At 40.1% G+C, this 15482-nt stretch overlaps 1 protein-coding gene across 1 annotated transcript; it reads right to left on the bottom strand.

The window, feature by feature from the left end:
- Nucleotides 1–2898: 2898 nt before the first annotated feature.
- RCVRN (recoverin) lies at nucleotides 2899–10205 on the bottom strand. Its single transcript, XM_066586347.1, has 3 exons — nucleotides 9825–10205; nucleotides 3756–3867; nucleotides 2899–3014 (listed from the first exon to the last, which is right to left on the bottom strand). Exons 1-3 carry the CDS (start codon nucleotides 10203–10205, stop codon nucleotides 2899–2901), a joined length of 609 nt encoding a protein of 202 aa, XP_066442444.1.
- Nucleotides 10206–15482: the final 5277 nt, after the last annotated feature.

Below are 15482 nucleotides of genomic sequence, written 5' to 3'. Positions count from 1 at the left end.
GGAACCCGCAGCAAAGCCAGTATCCCATTTTGAGGGGTTAAACATGAAGTGAGGTTCCCCAGGTGCTGCCCCACCAGATAGCCCAAAGACAAACCAGTATGTGGCAAGGCAGATTTCACATCTGTCTGCCTGATACTTATTCCTAGATTCACAGCTAAGCTGCTCAGTAAAAAAAAAATACAATCTTTGAAGATTTAAAAGTTTAGGAAAGTTGAGTCACAAAACATAGAAGAAGGAATCTAATAAGTTTTCTTTCATTGCAAAAGTTTAAAATAAACGTGGAAATATAAGTTTAAGAAAAAATAGACTTGGCGAAATGATTGAAGGCGATGAAGAAGATTCTGACTCCCAAAATGTGTTCTTTTTAGCGCTATTCATTAAGGATGAAAAATGTCAAGAAATATGATGCAGAGCAAAGAGAAAGTTGTCTAACTTAGGAGAATGTACAGAATAGTCTTACCAAGACTTAAAGTAGACAAATCTACTTATTCTGATGACATACTCCCACGTTCTCCTAGAACAAGCAGCAACCATTAAACCTGAGGAAAGGCAGACGTTTATTCCTGGGATTGAACTCCAAAGGGCATATTCGAAAACTACAGCAAACAGTCATAGTGAAGGGCTATACTTACACAATTGGAATGGACACCATTGATCAGTGGTGGTAAATCGATTGACAGAGTCTGCTAAATGGGCAATCTAGGTTTTGGAAACTTCCTTTAGGGCTAATGGAAGTCTAATTAATTTGAAAGTGTGGCGTATGGGTGTATTTACAACCAAGGTGCATGCTGAGGGCTTTAACCCCTTAAAGACCAGGCCGTTTTGTACCTTAAGGACCAGACAGATTTTACCCATGTGGCAGTTTTAATGCCTTATTTTTTTTCCTTCAGCTACCAAAATTATTTTTGCTGCGTTTTTTTTCCATGACATATAGGGGTATTTTTTTCACTGGCTTTTTTCCCAGTTTTTAGTTTTATCGGGGTCAAACGCTAAAAAAAAAAAAGTTTTTTTCTTCAACATTAATATTTTTTTTTCCAATTGGTGTATTTACGCTAAAATAAAGTATGGGAATGGGTTTCTTATTTTGTTTCAGACTTTTTGATATATTATATATATGGTTTATGATTACAGAGCGCATATGGTTTTGGTTGGCGTCTGCTTTGGGTTATTTTCTTTTTTTATGTATATATTTTTAGTTTATTCTGTAATTTATGTTTTACTTAATAATGTAATCATTTTTTAAAATATCTATGTCCCCCAGGACATCATATAAGACCTCTGGGGGACATTCACATGTTTTTTTTTATTTGACACTCTTCCACTGTAGCTGAGGCATAGCTCTGCTGTGACAGAAGATTCCGGCAGCTGGCTCGTGTAGTGGAAGAAAGACTTTCACTTTCACTCTTTAGTACATAGCGCTCATGGAGTGCTGTGTACTAGATAAAGGAGAAGGCAGGAATGGTTAAAAACCATTCCTGCCATCTCCCATGGGTTCTCAGATGTCACTAACAGCTGACAACCTGATATGCTTCTGATTTATTGCAAAAGCAGAGGCTTTAACCCCCCCCCCCCTCCCCGCGCTGTATTTTTACTATCAACTGGGTTTACAGCCCAGGACCAAGCGCCGTAAATTTATGATGATTGGTCATAAATGGGTTAAGGGAAAGTATATAGAACATGGTAGTTGAACAGAAGGTAGACATTGCCACATACTCTGTGAAGAAACAACACCCACCAAGGGCATAGCTAAAGGCTCAAGGGCCCGGGTGCAAATGTTTATCTCGGGGCCCGCCCCCCCAACTTCTCTTAACCCCTTAACACAGAGGTGTAACTTGATGCTCCTTAGCCCTAATGCAAAACCTATAACAGGGCCTCCAACTATAATGCTTTATTCATAGCACTGGGCACCTTATATGGAGAAGAGAGGCCTTATGGGCCCCTTAAGCCTTCTGGGCCTGAGTACAACTGCATCCCCTGCATCTCCTATAATTACGCCAGTGACCCCCACCATTAACTTTACATTCTTAGGTGGAGGGTCCTAAGAGATTTAAGGTATATAGCCTAGGTTTTACAGTATGGTGTATGGCTGGAACTGGGAGCAGTAGCTAGGTGAGGTGAGGCGATATACTTACTGTACACAGGACTTTTCCACATCCAGTAGTTTAAACTATACTATTAAATGTCCATTAACCACTCTTCCAACATTAACTCCAAATGTCCAATTTTAATTAAAACATTTTAATTTTGCTTATACAATTACAATTTTATACTTCCAAAATGAATTAAATTAATTTTTTTTCACAAAAATGTTGACACCAAATGATCCCAATTAAGTATTAATTTTGTTCCATTATTTTTCTAAGCTTCATTCCTTTTTCCCGATTTTTCCTAATTTTCTTTCAATTTAGTACATTTTCAATAATTAAAAATATGCACTTCTGTAAATTCCTCCCGCTGAATATTAAGATTTTCCTTGTCTACAATTTTTTTTTGGTACGTACCACTAAAAGCTTTACAAAAAAAAATCTAATACACATTTTTTTTACTACTAAGCAAACAAAAATTATTCCAAACATTTGGTGAAAAAGAGAAAAATGTATTTGGAATTTGCTTATATGTTTTAATACCTTCCTTTCATTCCACATACAATAAGCTTATGAAGTGACCTTCAGAGTATAAGAAGACTACTGATGTAATCCATGGATTATTGGTTAACCTAATTATGATACAAAGAACTCCGTGTTATGGGACACAAGTATTATCACTTTGTGTAAGGGAAGTATAAAGAGGACATTCGTTCCAGATCAGTCTGTGACTTCCTGGAATCGACAGCGATCATGATGATGGTGATATAGAAATGGTTCAAAGTCTTTATTACAAGTTGTGTGGTCTGCAGGTTTACTGTTTCTTTTCTTTTAGTTTTTCCTTGACTTTTTGGGGTTCAAACTGGATCAAGCGTAGGATTTCTTTATTATTCAAGATGCCCTGAATAAATTCCCCTTCTGTGAGTTTATCTGTGAATAGAAAATATTTATATAGGTGTTATATATGGGCTCATAGAACCAATGGCTCATATTTTAGGACAAACTGTAATCGGCTATAGAAAAATAGACTTTAACAACTTTGGGTATATCACCCAAACTGGAGATGTATAAAACAAATTGCTGACTTTATAGGGGTTCACAAGCTTATGCAACATTCTACTGTAGACTTGTTCCCAACACTAAAACCTCTAGTTGATGAATATTAGCATATCCTGCACAGAGGATATTGAATGATGGCAAGAATAAGGCCTACAATTAAAGCAAGATTATAAAGAAGGCATATGAGCACATGCCATCCAGCTTCCACCACCTTGGGTCCTAGTAGACCCCCACCCTCCCCGATGGCCGTTTGGTAATACTATGCAGTTAAGGAGAAGTTGAGAGGAGAAATATATGCATGGGACTCTATCGTTTGGCATCTAAATGGGTAACTTGCTCAGCTATTCACATAATTGTGGCTTTTGGCATTTACAATCTGGTTACCCATATAACCTTTGATAACTCAGTATCCACCAAAGAGCCAGTGCATTCATTATTGGCCTCTTCAATGTAGGACAACAAGTTCTGGTCAGTATGTTAGGACCTAAAGCTTCTCCGGGGCACTGATGGGGTAATATCATGAATGAAAAGTTATGTCACTACAAACTTCGCTTGATATGAGTTATGTCATGTGACCTCAAAGGTGGAAAATGTATATGGTATAAAAATTACCATCATCTTTCTTGCCAAAGAAGACCCATATTTTATTGGTTCTCTTATCTGGAGTGCTTTCATCATCTGGAAGAAGTTTTTGGTCTTCATCAGTTATCATTTTAAATATTGCCTGGAAAAAAACAAAAATGTTTTGAACTTTATCAGAACACAAAGAAAAATATTCAATGTAATACATTTCAGAAGTGTTTATATGTGTAAATGGTTGATACGATTTTATTTAACACTTGTGTGGAACTGTACTTAGACCGGCATTTTATAAACTCTAAGCCCAAGCTGACCTGGAGTAAAGTGTGCAAACTTTATTTAGAGGTGCACACCCCTAATAAACTTGGTGCATGTATCACCAGTCTGTTTGCCAGACTGAAATCTGCATTCGCTATGAGTTGGTGTAGATTATAGCGTGAATTATAGTAAAATTGATGGGCTAGTGCGGGCATGCTGCCTTTTGATAAACTTCATCCACTTTTGAATGGGGTGCAAAAAGGCTCAAAAGTTGCAAATTTTGTGCAAGTTTGACAAGTTGCACCAAAGTTTCACAACTTTTCTCCGCTCTAAAACTGTCCAAAACCACTTGTTAAATCCCCCCCCCATGACACCTAAAAATAATCATTCCAAAAGTTTTTACTGTCAATTTTCACCTAGAGTTCTCCTATAGTGAACAATTATTGGATTATTAATTAGAGGTTTATGGAGGGGAAATTGCGTTAAGAAAAAAAAAATAGATGCACAAGGCTAATTTAATTTGCATATTTAATTTTTAGGAAATAGACTTAAAAAAAAAAATAATCTGAAAGCAATATGGAATTCTTATATAATACAGTATAAGAATACCTCATTGGATAATCCAACTTAAAAAGGGGAGTTTTCAGTATTGTTCCTAAGGTATAGCATCTTATACATTGTTTAGCTTGTTTTCATATTAAGTAGAAAAAAAACTAAATTAGTGAAATAAGATATTTAAATAATATTCCTATTAGAGTTAAGTTACTGTTAAAAGGAGCTTGTCACCTGCCCCAACAGCACTATAAGTTAGTTTAGGGCGCTGTTAGGGCAGGTGACAGGGAGCTGGGTGCTATGCTTATCATATTCAACAACTTCCGGGCTACCACGTTGCCCACTTGTGAAGTCTGCACGCTGGCCGAAAATTTGACACTTTTCATAATGCTGTGTGTGCACTATCCCATAAACTTGTATAGAAGAGTGAGATGAGTGGGAAGGTTTGTACACAAACATAGAAGAGGATTCTTTACTGTAAGAGCGCTGAGACTATGGAGCTTTCTGCCTGAGGACGTGGTGATGGGTTTAAGAGGAGCCTGGATGCCTTTCTTGAATGTAACAATATTACATGTTCTAGTCACTGATTACTTCAGAAGGGTCAGTGATCCGGGGATTATTCTCATTGCCAGATTGGAGTTGGGAAGGAATTTTTTCCCCCTAAAATTAGGAAAATTGGCTTCTACCTCGTGTTCTTTTTTTTGCCTTCCTCTGGACTAACATTTAGGAGTAATAAGCTGAATTAAATGGACATATGTCTTTTTTCAGCCTTGCACATGGTTACTGTGTTACTTAAGATGTTACTTTAATTAAAGTCTATGACAATTAACAATTACATTTCTCTTTATTCATTTAAAGGAACAGTTTCCAAACACTAAACCTCTGGTGTCCTGTCATTTTATGATCCAATTAGAATCTCACTCTGCATATGTTTACCTTGGAAAGTATCAAATACGGTTTTCTGTAAAGAAAACATTTGCCAGACTGGAAAATGTAGCAGAGTGCAGTTTTATGTCCCGTCAAAACACGGTAACAAGACGTATGCTGCTTTACAATGCAGTACAGACATACATGTGCATCCTGGCTCAGTCTGTTTTAGTAGTATACATGTTTCTTCAGAGAGCAGTAAAAGATGAATGTTTCAGTTGTATGGTAGATACAGGATATGAGCAGGAAGTGTTTTCATATATTTTTTTAACATTCCAAGTATAAAATAAAGTCTAGAGTTTTTCAGTTTCCAAAAAAAATCTGAAAATTCCAAAAATCAAATGGCAATAAATGGATGTCTCTAAATCTGAAAGAAAACAGGACATTTTAAAGCAAATCTGTCAGTTTGGTCTAAACTGCAAGCATTATATTATAGCGCAGGGGAAGCTGAGCAGATTGATGTATAATTTTATGGGGAAAGATTCAGTATAAATTGTATTTTATTCATTTACATCTCTGCTCATTCTGAGCTGAACAGTCCAATGGGCGGAGCCATCAGTAATTGACAGCTGTGTATGACTGCATGTACAGGCAAGGCTGTCAATCACTAATGGCTCCACCCATTGGACTGTTCAGCTGAGAATGTGCAGAGATATAAATGAATAAAGTACAAGTTATACTGAATCTTCCCCCATAAAACTAGATCTCACTCTGCTCAACTCCTCCGACTCTATAACATCATGCCTGCAGTTTGGACAGCACATTTGAGCTGACAGACTCCCTGGTTTACTTTTTGTCCTACTTAACCTGCCAGATTTACTACTGATATAGAATGAGGTAGTTTTTCTGGCAGTTTTTCATGCACTCCGTTTTTAACCAAAGCCAAAAGTGGATTCAATAGGAGTAGTACATCTAAAGGAAAGACTTATACTTCTCCTTTTTGCTGCGAGTGTAGAAGCAACCAAACTGGCTGTTCTATGTTGTCTCTCTAACTCCCATAGAAGTTAATGGAAGTTATGGAAACAGTATAGCACAGTGGGCTATGTTATTTCTGATGTAAATAGCATACCTTCCTGTGCTATGCCAATACCATGACTCTCAGTCCTTTCTATCAAAGTTACAGAAACAGAATAGAGTAGCCAATTCGGCTGTTTCCCTACTTCTGGCCATCAGTGAATGTGGCATATGGGCTGAGCTCACATCTTAGCCATTTTTGTCTGAGTTGGGAATACCCCCTTTAAAGAACAGTATATTTTTCCCTTTGTATTCCAGTGGTCATAACTGCTTCACTTTTCCATTGACGTGGCTGTATGAGGGCTTGTTTTCACAAAACTAGTTGCATGTTTAATAACACCATTTTGGGGTACATATGATGCATAAAATAGTTTTTGCTCATTTTTGGAGTGGATGAAAAACTCTGAATACACCTTGTTTTTAGGGATTTATTTAATATTCTATATTTATTCTGTAGGCCATTAGAAACGTGAACAGAAAACAGCTATTCTGGCATTGTTCTTTACTTCTTTTAAAGTCCTATTATGTCCCAACGCTAACCGTGGCTCACTCTATCAACATGCGGAGTGGGGACATCCATTTATGATTGGAGTGTACCCCATGATATCTGTAGGGATGTTTATCAGTGACGCATATTATAGATTGATGATACATTGTTGCTTCATATGGTGAGACTTATATGGAATGTGCTGTGGCCATTTAGTGTGCATGGAGCTTGCCATCCTATTGTCATATCATTGTAATCAGGGTCAGATTCTTTATTAGTGTTTCACCCTCATTGGGAAGGGAGAATTGATTGATTATATCATAAGTGAGTACTCATTAGATAGGATTTGTTACTTCTTCAATTTTACATATTCTAGTTGTGACTAATTAACGTACAATTTGAGGGTTTGTTGTTTTGCATGTGATCTTTGATAACCAATAGTGAGATAGATATAATTGTGACTTTTTTTTCCAGTTTTGTCCCCGATGAGCCCTTTGGTGGCAAGGGTTAAACACGTAGGATGCTATATATATATTATTAGAAGGATGTAGTCTCATGGCTTTTGAGATCATTATAGATGTAAACAATCTCATCCAAATCTTCTGCAATATTTATCTTACATATGTGGGCTTATCTGTGAGTTGGATCAGATCCCTCTTAGTATCTAACCCATATGATATGATTCTGCTCTTTTGCTCCCTTAATTAGGGTGAAGTAGGGTGATCTAGGGTTAGGTTACAGTGCAGGGTTGCCTTTTTTAGGGCGGTCACCCCACTTTCTCATCCATAGGTTGGTACTTGGGAATTAAGAGTAATGAGATTTTAAAAGAATATATATTAAAAGATATGACTCATTCAGGATACAGTATGTTTTTTTCCTGAGACTTTTGAATATACTTTGTGTAAAGTTGATACAGCGGCATGATGGGGCAGTTATCCTTGGTGATTCTGTGAGATATCGTTCTTCAGTTGTTTTGTTTTTCTTTCTTGATGCAGCATTTACTGTACTGTGCAAATTATTACTTTTATACTACAGGTTATTAAAAAAATATATATCTGTATACTATACCATAAATGGCCAGATAGTGAGAATATAATTTAGGAGGCTAATGAAGACAATAGAATATGGACGAGGTGAAAGAAGACAAGAGGACATGAATAATCTTTTTTGTGGGGGGACGCAAGCAGCAGAGAAGACAGAGTGGCTGGAAAACGTTTGATTGTTGAAAATTGGGTGGATCTAAACATACAGAAAAGAAGAGAGAAGGCACAGAACCATGGGTGACTTTATTTTTAAAGACACCATGTAGTAGATGTGACAGTTGAGGTACCCCCCTTACCCCTGAAGTCAAGTAAAAAGAAGCCCAAGCCTAATTTTACTTCATTTTACCACCAAGCACCCTAACTGCAGAGTTTTAGGGCAGCAAAATGCTCATGACCTGAAGGTTGCGGGTTCAATCCCCGCAAGTTCAGCTAGCCAGCTCAAGGTTGACTCAGCCTTCCATCCTTCTGAGGTTGGTAAAATGAGCACCCAGCTTGCTGGGGGGTAAAAGATGACTAGGAAGGCAATAGCAAACCACCCTGCAAAAACAGTCTGCCAGGAAAGCGTCACAATGTGACGTCACCCTAGGGATTCAGTCACGACTCGGTGCTTGCACCAGGGCACCTTACCTTTACCTTAACCTAAGCAGACAGAAGGAGAAGTTGTAGAGAAACACAGCAGCTTGCACTTAAACTATAGCCTAAGCTGAGCTTTGGCTATAGTAAGGTCATTTTCCCAAAGCCAAAATTTAGGGGGCTAACGAAGATTCCTTAAAGCATTTCACATAATTCCACTGACAGACTGGTAGATTTGCAATATAAGTCAACTAAGCGGTGTTTGTATTTTTTCCCAATTTCTAAGATCTACTAATTTTTCAAAAAATATTTGAAAAACGAGACATTATTTTTGACTCTTCAGTAAAAAGAAAGTATCAAAATTTTTGAATATACTGATTCAGAAAACGTGTTTTGGCTGGCCATACTCTAAAGTCTACAGTCCACATACAATATTAATATAGTAGGAGTCCAAAGTGCAAAGCAAATTTCCTCCAGGCCCTCTGTTCTATGTTTTGGGGTTCTTGGTATCACTGGAATTTGTATGGAAACTTTTTGTACGTTCTTAGATATTCCTAAAACGCTATCACTGCTAGACTAGAATAAATACAAATTAGAGGCAATATTCACATAAGCAAATAATGGACTACCCTTCTCCTATAGCAGCCCTATCCAGATAGAATAGGAGACAGGTAAAAGCAGCTTAAGGCTACATTCACACCGGCAAGTCCAATATCGGGCTGAGAAACTCTGCTTGATATCGAACTTGCCAACCTTTCACGGCGATCCAAAGCATTAATGATTAAAAACTGCATCACTTCTGTGTAATTGTGATCCTCATGGGCAAGCTAGCATCACAAGTGCTTCTCACACGAGAATATCGTTCATGTGAATAAACACTAATAGAGGTCAACTAAACAGGTAGGGAAGGGTATTAACCCCCACAACATTACCTACTATTAGTAATAACCCCCTTTAAATACTAAAATATGCCATGTAGCAGATCACTATCTAATGACCAAGATGTTGCCAACAATAATGGCTGATAACAAAACTTCCACTAAGAAGCATTATTTCTCCACTAGAAACCTCTGAGTCTTCCTAACTGACTCTATTCTGTCCTGTAGCATTTCATACTAGGATTCCCTGCTCTTTTTGGGGTTATTGGGGTCTGTGGGATACTTGTGTTTAGTGTGTATGAAGTCTAGACTACTATTTATGCTTTTATAGGGCTAAGAATGACAAGCCAGAGAAGTAGATATACCATACCGTGATGATTTCAAGGACTTCTGGTTTACTGATGGTCCCATTTCCATCCACATCATATAAGGAGAAAGCCCACTCTAGTTTTTGGTTAGTCTTCCCAGATGAGGTCATATGAAGAGCAATCATGTATTCCTTAAAGTCCAATGTCCCATCGTTGTTGGCGTCAAAGCTTCTGAAGACATGCTGGGCATATGCTTTTGGATCAGCATCTGGAAAAAATTTTGAGTAGATGCTTTCGAACTGGTTCTTGGAGATCTTTCCAGACGGACATTCTTTTAAGAAGGACTGATACCAAGTACATAACTCCTCCTGGCTGAATTTGGTGTTCAACTGAAGCTCCTCCAAAATCTCTTTAGATAGGGCACCACTTTTGCTATTGCCCATAATGAAGGAAAAATGTTCTAGAACTTTTCTATTGTCCTACAATGCTAAAACTGAAAGAAGTAATGAGCAGAAGATTCTGCCTTCCTCTAAATCCAGATAAGGCTTGTTGGGATTACTGAGGTTTAAGCGTCATGCAGGCAATGATGTTCATTTAGTGACATTGTGTGACTTCACAACCTCAGTTAAAGGTAATTGAAAAAGTGTGCTACCCATTAGCAATACTCTGACATCAATAAGGGTGATAACATTGGGTACAATGGTTCATGGGGCCTACTGTAGATCTGTAGCCATTAAGATGGAATCTGACTATAAGATAGACCCATCTTCTATGTCATTGTGCAGATTCTAGAATAGCTCTCTCAATTATCGGTCTCCAATTAAATTCCCTGCCACCTTGTCTGCTACCCAAAGTGAACATCACAAATCTTAAAATAGATTGTATAGCAGCATTATTTAAAGCTGTAGTCCCAGAATCACAAGGTATCCCCCTTTCCACAGGATAGGGGTAGCTTACTTTTTGATGAGGGTTCAACTATTTTGACCCCCACCAATCCTGAGAATCCAGAGCACTTAGTAATGAATGCAGTGGTGGCCACTCCTGTTCTCCATTGATTTCAAAGGGAGCAATGAAAATAAATTTTTTTATTTGATAGTTTTTTTTGCTTATTTTTGTACATTTTTTAATTTTACTATCTATGTCCCCCATGTAAATTCCATATACAGGAGTCCGGCCTTTGTGAGATAGTTCCTGCTTCTGAGGTGAGCAAGGTTCTATGTGAACCGAAGCGCGTACTCTGTCTGTCATGAGCACAAGTTTGTTTGAATAAAGCAGGAACTATCTCACAAAAGCCGGACTCCTGTATATGGAATTTATGTGTTTAACTAAAGCCAAAGCATCCGGATGGCAATGTGAAGGTGTGTGAGTATACCTGCCGACAGGAACAGAGCTGCAGCACATAAAGCAAGGTGGGACAATTTACTATTTGTTTTATGTCCCCCATGATCTCATATAAGATCTCTGGGGATATTCACACTATTTGTTTTTCTTATTTCACAATTTTTCATTGTAACTGGAGTCTCCATAGGAGTAGTGTAGTGGTTCAGCGTTAACGGGGCCCCTTCATAAATATGAATGTGTTGGTCCTGTACATCTCTATTGTCAGTGTCTTCTCTGTGCATGAATTTGTTGTGTATTGCACCTCTGCAGCACTGAATGGGTTACTGTCTGGGTTATGTCTGGAAAATGTATTTTGTTGTGTGTCATGTGACCATGATGTAGACCTCTATATCATGGTCACATGACACGCAACAAAATACAGCCTAGAAGTGGAAGCAAGGAACTTCTATTGAGTAGGAGAGACTGTGCCTTCTCTTGTGTGGAGCCCCGGGATGGAAAAGGCTGAGTGATGATCTTGTGTGTGCCCTGGGCCCAATTCACCCAGGCATTCATGCTAATGACCAGGATGACAGACAGTGAGAGGAACTGCCATACAGCGCTGAATGCCCTTCCCTAAACGTGAGTGTTGATCGGAGAGTAGTCGGGGACAGAACCCTGCAGATAACTTAAGGATCCTTAAGGTAAACTGCTACTTGGGTTACCCTGTGAAACTTCCCCAGCAGTAACTTAGACGGATCCTGAGCTACCCCCTGGGGAGGAGATGGCAGAGCCCCGTGACAATGTCCAAATCTACCCCGCTATCTCCTCCACTGTGGGCCGGCACCTCTGACGCTGCAGCAGCATCCGTAGTTGTCTCAGTTACAGGGAAAAACAGTAGTCACTGTCAGAGCTGGTCAGGGGTCTACTAAGACCCTGCAGCAATGACATGCCAGGGATCACCAGCGATCACGTGATTGCCAGGTCCTGTGCAGGAAACGGCAGTATTGCTTCCAGCGTTCTCCACATAGCGCTCACTGAGCACTATGTCTCTTCTAAGGCCTCATGTCCACTGGCAAAATCGAATTGCGGATTCTGCTGCGGATTCCTGCTGTGGAATCCGCATTCAATTTTGCCCATAGGGATCCATTAGCCATCCGCGGGAAATTAAATTGTAATTTGCACCCGCGGATGGCATTTTAATGGATTTGCGTTTTCTCCCGCACGTGAGAAAAAATACAGCATGCTCAATTTTCTGTGGGTCTCCCGCAGGCTTCCATAGAAGCCTATGGAAGCCGTCTGGTCCCGCGGTACACCCGCAGCTAAATTTCTGCTCTCCGGCGCGGGAGAGCAGGAGTTAAAAAAAAAAATGCGCCAGGCAGAGAGAAAGAAGATCCGGCCGTGACGGACAGAAACTCGCGGCGTCCAGACAGGTAAGAAAAATCTGTTTTCAGGTCTCATATTCCCGGGAAAGGAGGGTCCAACTGCGGGATTCTGCATGGAGAATCTGCGCGGGCCCGAATTTCCTAGTGGACATGAGGCCTAAGGCCTCCTTCCCACGAACGGATTTCCGCCGCGTAAATTCGCGGCAAAAATCCGCTGCGTTGCCCCCTGCTATTAGGTTCTATTGAACCTAATAGCTCAATGCTCACGATGTGAAATTCCACCGCGGAATTTCGCACCGTGAAATCTCCCGTTCTCACCCGCAGCATGCTCTATTTGCCGCAGGTGTACGCGCTGACGGCTTCCATTGCAGTCAATGGAAGCCGTCCGTTCATGCTATCTCCTGCTGTAACACAGCGGAAGATAGCGTGAAAACGCTTTCCCGCCTACCGCCGCCGCGTCATATGACGCGGCCGGCGCGTCACGTGACACGGCCGGCCGCGTCATGTGACGCGGTGGGCGTGTCACATGACGCGACGGCGGTGGGCGGGGAAGCGTCTTCACGCTATCTTCCGCTGGTAAGTATGGGGTCTCTGGGGGGCGCCGTGACGGGCTTCACTGCGGAATATTCTGCTGCGGAGCCCGTCACGCTCGTGTGAAGCCGGCCTAAGACTGCTCTCACACAGGTGTTTGTAAACACGTTTTTACTAGGGCAGAGCTGCTTTGTGCAGCCTTCAGTGTGAGCAATTGTCTGTGTTGTTACTTTTAGCAAAGAAGGCCAATAGGTTACGAATCGCGTTTAAAAACACTTAAAAGCCTAAAAATAGAAAAGACAGCACACGGATAACGCTGCGTTAGAAACGCCATCTTTGAAAGCTGGTCTGAGAAGCCCATTGAAAATCAATGTAGGTGATTTACAAAGTTTAGCGCTATGTTTGAAACGCCCTAAAAAGTGGGCTGTGTGAGAACGGCCTAAAGGAGAAGGCAGAAGGGGTTACAAATGGCTTCTGTGTTCTCCTTTGGGTCCTCGGCTTCTGCTCCTTCTAGATTGCAGGAGCTTTAATCCTGTGCAGTATTTTTACTATCGACTGGGATTAAAGCCCAGGACTAAGTGCCATAGATTGACAGAGCTTGGTGCTTGATGGGCTAAAACATTTCTACATGTGATGAAATGGGTAACACGGTTTTGCTATTTTTGGGGAAGAAGTCTTGCTTTTACAGTGTGGCAGAAATGGCATGCTAACTTCATTCTGTGAGTCAGTATGATTACGGTAATACATTTAAATACGTTTTTGTTCTACTACCTTTACAAAATAAAACTTTTTTTTAATTACTTTGTCACCATTTTTTATGTTTCTGCTGATTGGGTTAAGTGAAGGCCTGTCTGTGGGACAACCTGTCATTTCTATTGATACCATTTTGGGCTGCACACAACTTATTGATCACTTTTTTAAAGCATTTTTCATGGAGACAGGTTGACCAGAAAAAGCCCATTTTTGACATTGTGTTCTTTTTCCAAATCTGTTCACTTTGTCGGATAAGCTTTTAGGGCTCGTTCAGGCGACGGTAGTTGTCGCATTGCTAGGAGCGCAAAAAGATCGCTGCTATAGGAGCTGTAAAGATTAGGTGAATGGGCTGCTTCCAGCTACTTGAAGTAGCCCATTTACACAATCTGAGGTGTGAGCTGCGTGTTTCCAAGGATCCCATAGAAGCACGCAGCAAAGATGGGACATGTCCTATCTTCTCACTAACCTCAGAGCAGACATACGAGTTTGCACTCACATATCCTATCAGTTCTATCGGAACTGTTGCCAACGGGTGTCACCGTTTATGAAGCCAACTCAACTCCCCGCCCGCTCCACACAGATCCCATTGCTGAGGGGCATACATGTACACCCTTTGGCTTTAAGGGGTAAACCTTGGATAACACTTGGCCAATGTGTGGTGGTATCATTTCAGTTCTGTATGGTGGTCTTTACTTACTTGTACTGCTACCTAGTGTCTAAGTAGATTATACAGATTTGCAGTGTTGTGTATGATCAGGGCAGTGGAGTATAGCATTGGTATTCGGACAATTGTATGGGAATGGTATTTGCTTACCATAGGTCAGTAATATTTGGACACCAAACTTGCACTAATAATGCGGCACTATATGGTATATTTGTACATTGCATGGCGGTACCAAATATAGGAGTAAGAGGGGATCAATGGAAAGTATTGCACTGGGCACCACTGTGTGTAGGGCTGGTCCTGCTTGGCCCATATACCTCTCACCATCTACAAGCTTTCTAAAGGATATGTTTCTTGAAGACGAAATGCTTAAGAAATGGGCCTCCATGGTCATAATTACCAAAGTTTTTGGCTGGGAAGTTTTAAGTTGACTAGTTATTGATATTTTAAGGAAATTTGTAATGAAACCCACATAGAATTCTGGATATTATGAGATTGTGAATGAATGACACCCTGGTTGCTGCCATCTGGTTGATCATTGATGCAATGAGTGTCAGCATTGTATTTGGCTAAGTTTTATTACTGAACTTAAGAGTCGTGCTTATATATTGTAGGATGATGATATTTTACCATATCAGAATGATCCAAGGGGGTCAGAAACACTCTTTTCTCCTTAGGGAGAGCAACTATATACTATAAACTAAGTGAGGAGACTCAAATGGCCACACACACTCCTCTGCGTAATATGCAAATAAGGGAGATGGAATAAATCCTCCACAGTGCCACCTATTGAAAGGCAGGAATTCTGCCTTTCAATAAGTGGCACTGTGGAGGATTTATTCCATCTCCCTTATTTGGAATGATCCAAGGCTTACAAATTCTACCAAAGGCTGGCAAACTCATTCTTGTTGATCCAACACAAAATACTGGAAGAAAGAGAACTACATGCAAGACTTTTTCTTCTGTCCAAAAGCCGGACCAACTGAGTGGAAACCAAATGGACCCCATTATAGTCAATGGTCTGTTCAGCGCTGTTCGGTTCCTTCCTGACATGGAGATGTTCGGCCACA

Source organism: Eleutherodactylus coqui, chromosome 13 (genome assembly GCF_035609145.1).
Source record: "Eleutherodactylus coqui strain aEleCoq1 chromosome 13, aEleCoq1.hap1, whole genome shotgun sequence".
NCBI lineage: Eukaryota > Metazoa > Chordata > Amphibia > Anura > Eleutherodactylidae > Eleutherodactylus > Eleutherodactylus coqui.
This window is presented reverse-complemented; position numbering and strand designations above follow the sequence as displayed.

What these genes read in the sequence shown, in the direction of transcription:
- RCVRN (XM_066586347.1), bottom strand. Translation starts at nt 10,205, where the DNA reads ATGGGCAATAGCAAAAGTGGTGCCCTATCTAAAGAGATTTTGGAGGAG. An exon ending in AAGTCCTTGAAATCATCACG is followed by an intron (nt 3,868 to 9,824) that starts GTATGGTATATC and finishes GTTTTTTTCCAG; the next exon opens with GCAATATTTAAAATGATAAC. An exon ending in CTTTGGCAAGAAAGATGATG is followed by an intron (nt 3,015 to 3,755) that starts GTAATTTTTATA and finishes TTCTATTCACAG; the next exon opens with ATAAACTCACAGAAGGGGAA.